Genomic DNA, 16,468 nt, shown 5'->3' on the forward strand with positions numbered 1-16,468 from the left:
TATATTCTAAGATATATTTTGAATATATTTAGAATATATGAAATCAATACAAAAATCGGCTAAAAGTTGCTATTTAAAATATATTTTTTATAGAACGATTTTTAATTGTTTTTGCTGATATATAATTACATATAAAGAAAATCTGTCTATCAGTTGACCCTGCGGGCCAGCCCCAAAACTTCCCGAGCTCCTTGAGGTCGAAAACATTGTTGTGAATACTCGAAGAGCTCGAAAACAGTGGGAAGATTTAGGGCTGGCCCGCAGGATCAACCGATAGACAGATTTTGTTTATAAGTTTTAGGTTTGAAAAAAAATTGGAAGTTTTAAGACGGCTAAATCGTATATCATAAGCATATGTTGGAAATTTTTTGACATTTGAAAAGTAGGCATTAATGTGGAAAAAATATTATAGGGAAGATTTATATGATCCTGAAGTTAGCAGACATTTAAAAATTTTTGTTTTTCAACAATTTCATTGCAAAAAAATAAAATAAAAATATGCACATGTAGGGAATTGAAATAACTACAAGTGCAATTTTTTCAAATATTTTTTTTTATGATGTATCATCTAAAAAACAAAATTCAAAAATTAATAGATGTCTGCTAACTTCAGTATCATTAATTATCTTTATTAGGCATTAAATAAATAAATATTAATTTTGAAAGAGTTTTGGAGAAAGGATATGAGTTGAGGTATGTATAAAACTTGAGTAAGTGTTTACGTGTAAAAAATTTGGTGGCCCTGAAAAGGGCCGTTTTCAACTCAAAGTTCGGGAACTTGAGTATCTAATTATCTGCATTGTCGCCTAGAAAAATGGTCAGCTCTATCTGTAAAATTAGATTTCCGTCCACCAGTAGACGCAATAAGTCGGGGTCACTTCGTTTGAAGAAATCTCCGAGGTATATGTAATTGTCGTAGTCGTTGAAAGGATGTATTTTTCTAGGCAGTCTCAGTAGGTTACCTCCCTCATCCACTACACAGCATTCGAGCTCGAAGCTGATTTCGGAATGCTCCGATTTCAATGGAAGGATCCCCAAGGAAATCCAGTGTTCATCTTTTTCGTTGTGACTAACCTCCACTTTGAAGCCCCATACGTCGTTAACGTCGACGGCTGAACAAAACTTCCTGTATATCGGAGTAATTGTCCCAGTCTCGTTGGTGAAGAGAAGTTTATCGAAGTCCTCTACCACAAAGATGCTTGCACTTGTGCACCTTAATTTTTGAAAACCACAGTCCATGATGATTCAGGCAATTGATCGTCACTAAATAAAGAATTTAACTTGCGAGGCGTACAGCGCAACGTTTCGAGCGTTATGACTGCTACTGACCGTGTGACTCATATATAAAGATGGATCACTCCCTCCACTAAATTTTGACTAACTACCAGAATGGTAAAGTTTACCCCCACTCCTTAAAAAGGACCAATCATGACGATCTTATTTTCTCTCTTTATTCTTAATTTTAACTAATTAAAATCGAGGAATCGCATCACTATGAAATATGATCAATGTAAGTGGACTTTTTATAATAATTTGAATTTACACTGGCATGTAAATCCAGCCAACAAGAAATTAAAATCCATATTAATATTTATATTTTAAATTATACTCAAGTTGGGACGATGATGAAAATAAATAAATAAGTACAAATTTTATATCTCGTTACTAGAACCATAAGGGCGTATCTCAAATTATTCTGCAGAACCAAAAAGGCGCAAAAAAAATTTTTTTTTGCTCCAATCAATATAAAAATGTTGAAAACATTATAAAATCTATGAAAAAAAAACGAAAAAAATAATTTTCTTGTTATACGCCTTTTTGATTTTAAGAAAAGACTTTTTAAAGTTTGAGATAGAAATATTGAAACAACGTTGTATGAAAAACGAGTTGCTTGATTAATCAGCTCGCCAATCATGACCGATTCTGATGATTAATTGACAATTATTAGTCCGTCTTTTTAAAAAAAATGGTCGGTCATCACAGAAGACGACATAGATTCAAAATTTAATTCAGTGCATTTAGAAAAAATCATACTTCAACACAAACAAAAAAAAAAAATTGTCGCGCAAGAAAAAAAAAATCTACGTCGATGACAGGCCTAGCTCATTGAAAAATTCAATTTTCCATATAACTAACACGGAAAATTTTTATTCACTTTGAATATTTTTAACTCGTTAACAAATCAATAGATCGCATAGATCAAGACATGTCTATTATTGTGGGCCGACAATCCGATTTTTTTTAATTTTCATTATTAATACCGAAAATATTTTACCTTGTACAAAAAAAAAAATTTTTCGGAAATCGAAAAAAATTTTAGGTCGATATCTTAGGCTCGCCAAATCCCGCTAAAGTTAGAAGTTGTTTAAAATATTTTTCCAACCCATTTTGAGCGGAAATTTAATTCTCTACAAAAAAGGTCATATAATAAAATTACGTAAAGTTGATAGTTACTCAGATAATTGCAATTTTGCTCTTAATAATGAAATTTTCAAGATATTACTTTTTCAAGGTAAAAAATAAATTTTATCATAGAAATTTCGCAGAAAATCCAATTTTCTACGAACCAGACCTAATAAAAATTTATTCAAAGTTGATAGTTACAAAGATAATAGCAATTTTTAGTAAAAACCACCAAATAACGAGAAATGTGACTATTTAAACATAAAACTGCCAGTTTCTGAATAACTATAAATTTCAACTTTTACCAGAAGACCAATTTTGTAAGAAATTTGATTTTCCATGAAACTTACATGATAAAATTTATATTTTACTCGAAAAAGTGATAATATCTTGAAAAATTATATATTCTAGAACAAAATTGCAATTATCTCAGTAACTATCAATTTTACGTAATTTTATTATAGGACCTTTTATGTAGAAAATTAAATTTTCGATCAAAATGTGTTGAAAAAAAAATTTTAAACAACTTCAAACTTTAGCGGGATTTGGCGAGCCTAATTTATTGAGCTAAAATTTTTTTTGATTTCCGAAAAATTTTTTTTTTGTACAAAAAAAAATATTTTTGGTATTAATAATAAAAATTCAAAAAAAACGTATTTTCGGCCCACTCTAATGTCTATATAGGAAATTAAACGCTTTACAAACAAAGTCACTCATCATTTTTTGATAAATCCACCTGTTCAATAGTTATTAATGCTCGAAGTAAAGTTCGAGATCTTTCCACTTTTCCGGCAAAACTATAAGATTTATTATAAATTGTTATAGGTTTTTTTTTGTTGACAATTTTATTTTCTACTAATAATTATCAGTAGAGTTTAAAAAAAAAACCGATTAAAGCTTAGTCTCCCTTAACTTAAATCCTTGCTCCAATATTTTTTCAATATTGATGTCCACTTTTGAATGTCGAAGAAAATTAAAAATATCTAACATTTATCAATTAATTATTTTTAACGTAAAATAACAACAATAGTAATAACGTCGGTATCAGCGAGCCAATGAGGGAATAGTTGAGTGGCGGGAAAAATAACCTGGGTTACGAAAAAAAGTTTATCATTACAAATTTAAAATTTGTTTTCAATGTTACTTCAAGGAAATCTCCCGAAATATTTATATATTATAATTAAAAATCCCTTTACCAAATTTTCGGATTTATTTTGTCTAAAAATATATAAAAATTGTACATATTTTTTTGTTTTCATCAACGTCCCAACTTGAGTACAATTTAAAATAAAAATATTGATATGGATTTAAATTTCTTGTTGGCTGGATTTATATGCCAGTGTGAATTCAATTTATTATAAAAAGATCACTAACATTGATCATATTTCATATACTGTAAAAAGAGCGGTGTTAAAAATGGACTTGTTTTATGAAAATAAATAAAGAATATCATTTATTAACAAGTAGAGTGATCGAGTAAGTAAAAATATTTACAAAGTAAAATATTTCAACACTGGTCTAGAATATTTACACCGGCGGCGGCGTTATTCTCACACCGCTTTCGATGTTGAAATTTAACACCGCCGATTTTAACACCTACACTGCTTGGACTTACCCCGGTGATTTTTTTACAGTGTAGTGATTCAATATCTCGATTTTAGTTAGTTAAAATTAGGAATGAAGAGAGAAAATCAATATTGTCATGATTGGTCCTTTTTAAGGAGTGGAGGTAAAATTTACCTTTCCGATAATTCGTCAAAATTTAGTGGAGGGGGTGGTCAAAGTATACACACATGTCACACGGTCAGTAGCACTCATTACGCTTGAGACTTTGCGCTGTACGCCTCGCACTTTAAACTCTTCATTTAGTTACTATCGATTGTCTGAAACATCATGGACTGTGATTTTCAAAGTTTAACGTGCACAAGTGCAGGTACCATTGCGCTGGAGAACTTCGACGAACTTCTGTACACCAACGAGACTGGGACAATTACTCCGTTATACACGGAGTTTTCTACAGGTCTCAGCGTTAACGACGTTTGGGGCTTCAAAGTGGAGGTTAGCCACGACGAAGAAGATGAACACTGGATCTCCTTGGGGATCCTTCCATTGAAAACGGAGCATACCTTAATCAGCTTCGAGCTCGAATGCTGTGTGGTGGATGAGGAAGGTAACATACTGCGACTGCCTGCAGAAATTGAACCTTTCAAAGACTACGACAATTATATATACCTCGGGGATTTCTTCAAACGAAGTGAGCCCGACTTATTGCGTCTACTGTCGGACGGAACTCTAATTTTACAGTTAGAGCTGACTATTCGTATAGGCGACGATTTGAAATAATTAGATACTCAAGTTTCGAACTTTGAATTAAAAACGGCCCTTTTCAGGGCCACCAAATTTTTCACACGTAAAAACTCAAGTTTTATATATTCTCCATCTCATTCTTCGTCCTAAACTCTTCCAAAATTGATATTATTTATTTAATGCCTACTAAAGATCATTAATGATACAGAAGTTAGCAGACGTCTAATAATTTTTGGTTTTTTTTTTTAAGACGATAAACTATAAAAAAAAATATTTGAAAAAATTGCACAAGTAGTTTTTTTAATTTTCTACATGTGCATATTTTTATCTTATTTTTTTGCAATTAATTTGTTGAAAAACAAAAATTCAAAAATTTTTAAATGTCTGCTAACTTCAGGATGATAGTAATTAATCTGAATCTTCCCTCCAATATTTTTCCAACATTAATGCCTACTTTTCAAATGTCAAAAAGCATTAAAAATATCAAACATATATTTATGATACTCGATTTAGCCGTCTTAAAATTTACAATTTTTTTTCAAACTTAAAAATTATAAAAAAAATCTGGGCGTCGGTTGACCCTGCGGGCCAGTCCCAAATCTTCCCGCTGTTTTCGAGCTTAAGGTGCTTGAAAACATCACTGTGAATATATTTTCGAGCTCGAAAATGCTATTACATGGAATCATTTTTTTATGAGCTTTTCAAGCTCTAACAAGTTACGTTTTATGCTAGAGTTTGAAAAGTTAAGAATCGAAAATCATTAATGAAGAAGCGGCGTTTAAATTTTTATTATCGATTATATTCTCTGAAATAAACGTGTTGAGGCAAAAATCAATGTCAGTGATCAAAATCAGGATTTGAATGAGTTTTGACTTAGGTCAGAGCAATAATATATGGAATATCCGATAAAAACATTAAAGACTGGGTTTTTCAATTTTTTGCTGACAAACTAAGAAACAAGATTTATGACATTATCTGATGATCGGAAGAGACTATACAGAGAAAGAGTTGGTATGTTTTCAGACACATTTTAGCACATTTTATTTTGATTTATCATGAAAAAATAACATAAAAAGTTATTTTTTTAACGTTTCAGCGCCGATATCTTTTGAACTAATCAACCGATTTTGACGTTTGAGGTGGCAACCGGCGCGTTTTCTTGAATTCTAGAGCTTATTAAATTCACCTAAAATATGATAAAACCATTGTAGTGGTCATAACTTGACGGGAAATAAAAAAATTTTTTATTAATAATTTTTTGGGGAGGGGTCCTTCGTGCCCCAGAAAACAAAAATTTTTTATTCGATTTTTTATAAAATTTCGACTGATTCTTCCGAAACAGACGGAATATAAACGAATCTGATGGTCAAAAGCCACGACAAGAAAAAACCGGCTTAAGGGGTTAGGGGTACTCAGGGGTATGAAAAAATGATGATTTTCAATAATTTTTTTTTTGTAGTTAATTACTTTATTTGACAAAAATAAAAACATAGCTTTATTAGAACACGTTTCGATTTGACTTCACGAAAATTTCAAAAAAAAAAATTAATAATTCAAAAAGTTATCGCTGTTTTTGTAGAGCCCGTTCCTCCCGAAGTCCTTTGCGGTGATCATCATAAGTCCTTGGAGATTCATCTAAAATCAATCGGACAAGAAAAATTAGTTTTATTAATAGATAATCTTGTGCCTGATCGAAGCTTTTTTTTTTTTTTTCGAAATTAACAAAATGGCGGCCTCAGGAAATTTTTTTCAAATTTTCGAGAAAAAAACCGACAGTTTATTGTTAAAAAAAAATCGAAATTTTGAAAAAAAAAAAAAATCCTTCGATCAGGCACGAGTTTTTAATGTATTTCAAAAGTACAATAAATTTTATTGAAATCTACCGAGCAGTTTTTAAGTTACAGTGATCACCAGTTCAGAAAACATAGTTTTGAGAAAAACGCATTTAAAGTTTTGCTATGGATTTATGTCGAATTATAAGAATTATTTAATAACTTACACTGAGTCATCTATTCCTGGACCATATAATAGCTCTTCAGCCGACATAGCAGCTTCCAAAATATCGATTTGCTGGTGCCTACGTTGCAATCGACCTTCTCGGGTGTTATCATTAGCGCGCTTATCTGCTACTTTGATACGTGCAGCATCCATTCTTTCTGCATACCGATGAGAATTAGGCCCACAATTAAGTCCTAGTGTATTCATCAAGACTAATAATGAATTTATACCCTCATTAAATATACACATAGCAACGTATGCAGCTATTTGTACGATGGTAAAACTAGTATTTACCGTTTTTGGGCATATTTTCCATACTAGTTGGTTAAAGCTTTCATTATTATTCTGATTGAATCCACCTACACATCTTGAAAGTAAATTTTCATTACTAAGATCTTCGTATATAGGCTTGATAGCTTTTAAAACATCAGAAGGTAAAGGAGAATAATCGTGAGAAAAGGTATCAAGCTCTCCTCTTGCTTCAGCGCGCTGGTAAGAGCACCAAGATTCTTCGCCTTTTGGACACATATCATGATTCGGTTTTTCATCACTCGAGCCGTAGTGATAAAAGGTTGCCATTATAGCAGATTTCATATTTTCAATAGAATCACAATGCCGGCGTATTGCTAAACCATAGTACACAGTTAGTTTGTCTATTAATTTTCCTGTGAGCTTACCTCGACCACCAAGACCTTTTTGTTTACTCTTCAGCGTACGTAATCGACTCCCCATCTGCTTTTGGACATGCCCTATACATTCCTTTTTATTTACAGTTGTATTTTCGTAAGGATCTGATTTTATAATTCCTGAATAGGTCTTGGAGTCACCATCACCAATATAGTTGGCATACTTAACTCCATATTTAGTTTCAGAATACGAAAACATTTCGACCATCGCATCCACCTCCATTTTCCCAGAAGACCCTTGATGATTAGCAGAACACACATCTTCATGCGATTGATACCATTCCTCGAACTCAACAGTATTTGTTTTTTTTTTCCAATACTCACATAGCTTACAATATGCACTTTTAATGTTTATGTCAAGAATCTTTCCAGTAAAATAGCCAATTATAGAAGAAACTCCAAATGACGATGTATATCCCCGTTTTTGCCAGGTTCCATCTCCCGATACAGTTAGATGATTTATATCTTCATTTTCAGTTGTTGGCATTGCTTGCTTTTCTTCATTCACAGCTTTCGTCATGAAGGTTTCTGCGACGGCTTTACTACAATTCAAAATCTGTTTCAGTAAAATTGTATGCGTAGATTTATCTAAAAAAGACGGCATGTCCATCAGGCCGCAAAACTTGCACAATCCTTCGTATCCTATTCCTAGTATTCTCATTACAAAAATGAAACGTCTGTTTATTTCATAAGAATGCCCAACGAAAGAACAGGAAGGAATATATTCATTTCCACAGTTATTACATGCAACTACAATTTTGAATCCCAGCCCACGTGTACTTGCTGTTTGAAACACTACATTTCCATCACATTTTTTACATTTTATAAGAGCAGAAATTGCAGTGAATACCTGAATAAAATTTATTATTCGAAATTCAGTACTGCTGTCTTCAGGTACATCATCTTCAGTGTTTTGTTTTAATTTTTTAGAAGATGTACTCTGAATACTTTCATCACGTTCGGCTGTTTTCGGATTAAAAACATTCTTTCTTTTGACTGAACGCGACTTATTAATTTTTTCAGAACTCCGAAGTTCTCTTGAAACCTTTCTAGAATCACGTCCCATGGTTAATAATTTAATTCACTTGAGAAATAATTTATCACAAAACTATCGACTGATCAGTGCAACGACTACAGGTATACTGGCAACCAAAAATTATTTTTCAGTTCTTGTACTACCTACAAATTGTGAATATATGTAGAAGGATATATATATATATATATATATATATATATATATATATATATATATATATATATATATATATATATATAATTATAAATACATTAAAATGGGGAGATATTCATGACAATGAAACCCGAAAGGTCGGTTGCTTGCAGCTGTTTCTAGCTACCTGCTCTCGAATGCCACGTAGCACCCGAGCGTCCTTTGGTCATTGTTAAATAACTCGAAAAGAATTTGTCGGATTCACTTCAAATTTTCACACAATATTTTTAAAATATTATACTTTAAGAAAATGCAAAAAAAAAAAAATCGATTTTTTGAAAATTCTGACTACCCCTAACCCCTTAAGGGGGCATTCGTACCCCGGTCTCCCCTACGTATATCTACTTGGATATTAATCTTAATACATCTCTATATCTGCTTACATATGATTAGATCTGAGCAGATATAATTATATATGCTGATATCTAGCAAGATCAAGTATTTGGATGTATTCGGATATCAACAGATATAACGAGATCTAGGCATATCTGGTTGGATCCAAACGTTTTTTATCGGGCGTGCTATAAAATATAGTTAAAACACAGAGTAATATCTCAAACGAAATAAAAACGAAAACAGAAAACAAAAGAAAACCTACAAAAATAAAAAGTGTTATTGGTTGTGAGTGCTTAGTTAAGTATTAACTCACATTTGTGAGCATAATTATATCCATTAAAAAATATACGAAATTCAAATATATATTTTAAATATTATAAAACAAAGCAGTGCACATTACGAAGTAAACATCAAAGGTGCCAACAGTTATTGTGTTTTGATTAATTAAAATAAGTTGGTATTATCACACAACCCTCGCTCGAAAATCGCTTGTACGAGAGAACTAGCAGCCAATTCAGGGGTCAACAGCGAAGGAGTATTCTAACAGAGAATAAAGAAGATTTAAAAGTATCAGCGTAAAGGTAGGAAATTCAGAATTGACTTCTTTCTTTCTTGACTCAATAACAAATTTCGAATAAGCCTCAAAATTTTAAGTGGCAATAAGGATGCGATAAATCTGGGAATTGGTTGAATTGATGACCAGTTTCTCTACCTATCGACTAACGGAGACATAGTTCATCGGCTGAAGAGGAGGTCCCGTAAACATTTTGTTGGCACCGGGTAAATCCAACTGTATCTAATGTATTTTGGGCCAAGGATCACGAAAATTGGGTCCATTTTGTTCAAAAGTGGTGCAAACAATTGTTTATAACAATTTAATTGTTTGAATCGAAATAACTCCCGAACAGCTGGTTTGTTGGGGCAGCGTAGAGGAAAAAAAATGTTCAGAATAAAAAAAAACACAAAAAAAGTATCACATGGTTTTTTTGCATCTCGAATATTTCGCGAGATATAATAAAAAAACGAGCCGGCGCTCGGACCTCTCCCTCGCGCACTAGCGACTGCCTGAGTTTTTTACATTAAAAATCATAGAAAAAAAAAAAAAAATAATCGATTAATTGTTGATACTACCAATCGACAGCATTTTTTCTGAATCGAATTTTTGCCGTATCGTCAAAAGACGTTTTTTTTTTTGTTCACAAATGTTATAAACAAACGGATTTTTTCAAAGTCCAGATTGGGTTAAAAAAATCGACAAATTGTCGATACTACCAATCGACAGCGTTTTTTATGAAACGAATTTCTGTCGTATCGTCAAAAAACGTTTTTTGGTAGTATCGACATTTTTTCGATTTTTTGAACACATTTCGGACTTTGAAAAAATCCATTTGTTTATAACATTTGTGAACAAAAAAAAAAACGTCTTTTGACGATACGACAAAAATTCGTTTCAGAAAAAATGCTGTCGATTGGTAATATCAACAATTAATCGATTTTTTTTTTATTTTTCTATGATTTTTAATTTAAAAAACTTAGAAAAATTCCGGCCTATCCAGCATCTGACGCGATTTGGCGGAGAGAGAGCTCGCGCATAGGCAGTCGCTAGTGCGCGAGGGAGAGGTCCGGGCGCCGGCTCGTTTTTTTATTATATCTCGCGAAATATTTGAGATGCAAAAAAAACACATGATACCTTTTTTGTGTATTTTTTTATACTAAACATTTTTTTTCTTCTACACTGCCCCAACAAACCAGCCGTTCGGGAGTTATTTTGATTTAAACAATTAAAATGTTATAAACAATTGTTAGCACCACTTTTGAACAAAATGGACCCAATTTTCGTGATCCTTGGCCCAAAATACATAAGATACAGTTGGATTTACCCGGTGCCAACAAAATGTTTACGGGACCTCCTCTTCAGCCGATGGACTATTACTGCTGATTTAAAAAAAAATATCTCCCATTTTACGTGTCAACTTATAATAAAACCATTACAATCTATTACTAACTTTTTTTTACATATTATTTTTTGATATTCATCCAAAAATCATCTGAAATTCATATTTGTGTCAAAATATGACTTGCACATGATATTCAGCTGACCACCTGTGAATTACCGGCGAAATTTCGCAATTTTTCACACGGGTGATGTTTAAAATTAAAACCCGAAACCTGGATGTCAATGTAAAAAATAAATTTTATAATACACATCATAAATTTTTAATTTTCTAATTACAATTTTTAAATTCCAAAAATTAATTTTTCCTGTATAGATAATAAATTTTAATATTTATCTTATAATTATGTACGTTTGAATTGTAAATAAAAGAATACCTATTTAAAATGATACTATTTACTGATTACCGTCATTATGTTATTTGTCGCCTCTTAATGTACACAGGTAATTTATTTCCGTATACTTTAATTTCATAGGAAATTTTAAATCTATTATTTGAGACTTCGGCATAAATATATAATGACAAACTTAATTATTTGCCTATTTGCCATTTGGTCTTTCACAGGAATAGTAATTACGTTCACACGTGAATATGCAGACCTTAATGACCATAATATTGTGAGTTCTAAGTCTAATTACCTTTTCCTAATTACATCAGGTACATTTCTTCAGCCCCAAACTATTACTTTTTAATTACCCCCATACCTATTGTTGTGACAATTTCTTTTGTTATAAAATCCCTTAAATTTTAGTGTCTTGTCAATATTTCCTCACTTTATTCTCGAACTTCATACCCAACAGTTCATCTGAGAATATTTCAAAAGTTACGGAAAAAACCAAATTGTGTTATTTCAAAGTGCTTAAGCTGTTCCAGTGCAGAGTAAGAAAGTTTCCAGTGAAGTTAAATTAACAGTGAAAAATTGTGAATAAAAATGGCTCAAAAGTGGTATTTCAACAAAGAAGAGTTGAAGAACTCTCCTAGTTCCAAGGATGGCATCAGCGCGGAGAAGGAGCTAGATCACAAACAACAAGCCGCTTACCTTATAACTGATTTGGGCAAGCGGCTAAAGTTGTCAGAAGTCTGTGTGTACACTGCCATTGTGTACATGCACAGATTCTTTATTCACCATTCATTAGCCAAAATTCACCGGTATGAAATTGCCACGGCAGCGATTTTTCTGGCGGCAAAGGTGGAAGAAGAGCCACAAAAATCGCAGGCGGTCATCAGCGCTCTTCATGTCTGCCTCAACAAATACGAAGTTCACCAACTGGACACTACTTTTGCCGAGAACCAGGAAAAGGTCAAGGCACTAACTTCAAATGAGCAACTTCTTCTGGCAACACTTGGATTCTAGATAGGGGTTAGTCACCCTCATCATTACATCAAGAAATTCTGTGGGGAAATAAAAGCTTGCAAGGAATTATGCAAGATTTTCCTGCAGATGGCTAATTACACTTTACAAATGACGTCAATGTGCGTGAAATATAAACCGGCAGTTGTGGCGTCATTCTGTATTTATTTCACCATTCAATCATCGCAGTGGAAGATTCCCCAAGTCATAGACGGGAATCTTTGGTTTTGGCTCCTCGACACAACAAGTATTTCATGTTAATAGTAAATAGTAAAATAGTAAATCATATTTTAAAAATTTACTTTTTATTTAATAAGTTTAATATATTTTTTGTAAATAATTAAATAATAATGTAATTAAAATTAATGATAATGCACCATAGACTTAATCATGTCTTTTGAAAAATAAAATATTAATAAAACGAAATCCTCTTTTTGTTTTGATTTTAATATAATTAATTATTTTATATAAGTAATTTTATTTTAAGAGTAATAATTAATTTTTATGACAGTAAAGTTAGCGAACATCTGACAATTTTTTAAACTTTGAAATAAAAATTAAAATGTTTACAAAATAAAAAAAAAAATTCATATTTAGACAATTCGAAATTCAGTAGATGCATTTTTTAAAAATTTTATTACTTTACTTATTTAATTTTTTTAGATGTAATTAAAAAATTGTCGGATGTCTACTGCACTTACACTTAGTTAATTTTTCCAAATTACATTTTTATAAAATTTTTTAATGAATGCAGAATAAAAATCAAAAATTTAATTCAAAATATCACTTTCTATTTTTAAAAAATACAAATTATCTTCGAATAAAAAATTAAAAAAAAAATATGATCCTGAAGTTAGCAGACAGTTAAAAATTTTCAAACGTATTTTTCAAGAATTCAATTAAAAATAAAATAATTGCTCATAAATAAAATTAAAAAAACTATAGGTGCAATTTTTTAAAATGTCATGTTTAAAAAAAAAATTCAAAAATTAGACGTCGGCTACTTTAAGTGTCATAAATAGGGCTAAGATTTTTGCTTTAATTTAAAATCAAGCAATAATAAATACTGGTGTCAAATTTTTGAAATTACGGAAAAAATATTGGTTGTCGAAAAAAGTTTTTTGAGCAAAAGTCCTAGGAAATTTAATTAAAAAAAAAATGTCTCTTATTATTTTTTCTTAGGACTAAAAAGAAAGACGTAATTTAAAAATTAAGATTTCCACAATTATCAAAAATTTGAATTATTCATATGAATATTAATTTTAGAATTGCGGTGAAAATATTGGCCGTATAAACAAATTTTTCGATTAAAAGTTGTTCAGAATTTAATTAAAAAAAAAAATGTCTTTTATTATTTTTTCTTAGGACTAAAAAGAAAGCCGTAATTTTAAAATTAAGATTTTCATAATTCTCAAAAATTTAAATTATTCATATGGATCTTAATTTTGGAATTACGGTGAAAATATTGGCCATATAAAAAAATTATTTTAGTAAAAGGTGTTCAAAATTCAATATAAAAAAAAAATGTCTCTTATTATTTTTTCTTAGGACCAAAAAGAAAGCCGTAATTTTAAAATTAAGATTTTCATAATTCTTAAAAATTAGAATTATTAAAATAAATGAATAGAAACTTTATTGATATAAAATTTTTGAATTTTTGAGGTCGGGAAAAGAAAAATCGGTTTATTAGTGAAAGCAGACAAAAAATATCGAAATATATTTTGAAAATTATGAATTTTTAACTTCCCGCTAAGAAAATTGTAAATTTTCAAAAATTCGGGAAGTTATTGGTTTCGGTCCGATTAACGACAATCGAATTTCCATCAGATGTCGACTTTTGAGGTCCTAGGAAGCTATTCTGACTGATTTCGAGATGATGTCCGAGTGTATGTATGTATGTATGCACGTACGTACGTATGTAAATACCTGTATCTTTTGAACGGATGAACTGATTTTAAACTTTAAGGTGTCATTCGACGCGGATTGTCAATATCTTGAAGCCGTGAGAAAATTGAGCTTGATCGGTAGGGCTCGTTCAGAGATATTCCAAAAATAAAACTTTTTCAAAAGTGTTCTTTTTGGATAACTTTTAATGTGCTCGATGGATTGATTCGAAAATGAACTGAGCTCTAGAGCTTTATAAGCCGCGTCGAATGCCACCTTAACCATCAAAATCGGTTTATTCGTTCAAAAGAAACCGTTGTCGAAAGAATTAAAAAAAAAAATTTTTTTATTTTTTCTGAAATATCTCAAAAACAACTTGATAAATCGAATTCAAAATTTGATCAGCTTTAGAATTTGATAAAACGCGTCGATTGCCACCTCAACCGTCTCGATCAGTTTATTCGTTTGAGAGATATCGTTGGAGAAAAAATGGTAAAAAACGTTTTTTTTCGAAAACAACAGCATACAAACGTATTGTCGAGCTCGAAAATGTATTCACAATAATGTTTTCGAGGTTTTTGAGCTCGAAAACAGCGGGAAGTTTTGGGGCTGGCCCGCAGGGTCAACTGACAGACCGATTTTTTTTTCATTTGTTGCTTTCATTTTATACTCAATACTCTAATTCAGTATAATAAATTGCGATGTCGCCAGTAAAAATTTTTAAAATAAATTTAAATATGTTGCTTTGTCAAAATTACAAATTTTATAATGCCGTCATGCTATACAATACGTATAGTAATTTTTCTATAAAATATTACGTGAAAAATACCGTAAAATTCTTTAAGTGTAGATTGAAAAATTAAAATTATTTCATTTTATTATTCCTGTAAGTAAATTAATTACACTTGAGTACCCAAGATGTCAAAGAAAATCATCGAGTGTCAAAATTTTTATCACCGAAAAATTCCATATAATTTTTATAGGCCACCGGAAATTATACAAAATTTTTCTCGTGACTTTGATTACATTGTCATTGGATCGCAGATACCGACGTAATTACTATTGTTATTATTTTCCATCGGTAACTGCGAGCAACTCACAGATGAGAAAATTTTTCCTCCACTGCTAAGAAAGTTCTCATTGGGTCGCCAATACCGACGCGACTATTATTGTCGTTATTTTTTTCAGAACTAACTTCTAACATAAAGGGATTTTTTTTAACAAAATTTTTTAGCCAAAATGAAACACAAACACTAAATAAATATAAAAACACAAAATTAAAACATATCAACAAACTTTGTAAAGTTTGCGAGCAAACGGGTACAAAATAATATAATTTAAGAAACATAAACTATGTAACAACAAACATGTAATAACTAAAATGATAAATCAAGAGAATTTTAAAAGTAAAGTAACTTTTAACAAAATTTCATGTAACTCTTTCACTACTTTTTCTGATTAACCGCAACTTAAATTTTACCACCAATCTTCCCACGCGAAAAAATTATATATGCGGCATATATTCAGATTTGCCCGAATATATACGGACATATAATTTTTCCGTGTGGGTTTCCCGACGGAGATTCGGGAGATCCGAACCCTGGTCCATCTTGACCATACCCGGTAAACTGGCTGCATACACCCCCAATCTTCAAGTCTTTTTAAGTAAAAAATGAACTTAAAAAATTGCCCGTGTAAAAAAGTTGCAGTATTCCACAGGTGATCCGCTGAATATCATGTAGAAGTAATATTTTGACACAAATATATGAATTCCAGATGAATTCCTGATGAATACACAAAGATAGTATAGAAATATAGTTTTAGTGATAGATTGTATGAAAAATTCTATTACAAAAAAAATTTTTTTTTACAGGGAATTTGGGAGTTTTTTTAGCGAAGTGATCTCGGAGTGACGTGGATTTTATGTCATTCCCAACTCACTCCTGTCCGGAGTTTCAACATTTCAATGAATTTATATTAAACTGTTAAACACTTCGCGAATTTTTTTTTAGTGTATTGACCTAAAAGAGCTTTAATTGGTAAATTTTTCAAATTCATTTTAGTTTAGAAAAAAAAAAAAATTTTTTGTAGAAAATTTTTTTTCAGTTGGTCCATTATGCCCCAGATATCGCCGATCAGCTTAAAATATCAAAAATAACAAAATTGGACCGAAAATGAAAAAAAAAAATTTACTAAATTTTTGAGGGGGGCCTTCATGCCCCAGGTTCCCCTATTACTTCGTTATAGTCCATCGGCTGAACAGGAGGTCCCGTAAACATTTTGTTGGCACCGGGTAAGTCCAACTGGTTCTTAGGTATTT

General features: G+C 31.2%; 2 protein-coding genes across 4 annotated transcripts; one reads left to right on the forward strand and one right to left on the reverse strand.

The window, feature by feature from the left end:
• Nucleotides 1-6,171: 6,171 nt before the first annotated feature.
• Nucleotides 6,172-8,579, reverse strand: LOC130669551 (uncharacterized). Of its 3 annotated transcripts, none has more exons than XR_008990215.1 (3): nucleotides 7,003-8,579; nucleotides 6,710-6,902; nucleotides 6,172-6,345 (listed from the first exon to the last, which is right to left on the reverse strand). XR_008990215.1 is itself a non-coding variant. In XM_057472513.1 (2 exons), the coding sequence occupies exons 1-2, from the start codon at nucleotides 8,458-8,460 to the stop codon at nucleotides 6,342-6,344; spliced, it is 1,755 nt and encodes a 584-aa protein (XP_057328496.1). In that variant the 5' UTR covers nucleotides 8,461-8,579; the 3' UTR covers nucleotides 6,172-6,341. The 3 variants fall into 3 exon arrangements, 1 of the variants encoding a protein (XP_057328496.1); XR_008990216.1 differs by having other exon boundaries at nucleotides 6,710-6,920; XM_057472513.1 differs by having other exon boundaries at nucleotides 6,710-8,579.
• A 3,265-nt stretch (nucleotides 8,580-11,844) lies between these two features.
• Nucleotides 11,845-12,267, forward strand: LOC130669994 (cyclin-T1-like). The gene has a single exon (XM_057473166.1). It carries the CDS (start codon nucleotides 11,845-11,847, stop codon nucleotides 12,265-12,267), a length of 423 nt encoding a protein of 140 aa, XP_057329149.1.
• The last annotated feature ends 4,201 nt before the right edge of the window (nucleotides 12,268-16,468 follow it).

This window comes from Microplitis mediator, chromosome 6, assembly GCF_029852145.1.
Source record: "Microplitis mediator isolate UGA2020A chromosome 6, iyMicMedi2.1, whole genome shotgun sequence".
Taxonomy (NCBI): Eukaryota; Metazoa; Arthropoda; class Insecta; order Hymenoptera; family Braconidae; genus Microplitis; species Microplitis mediator.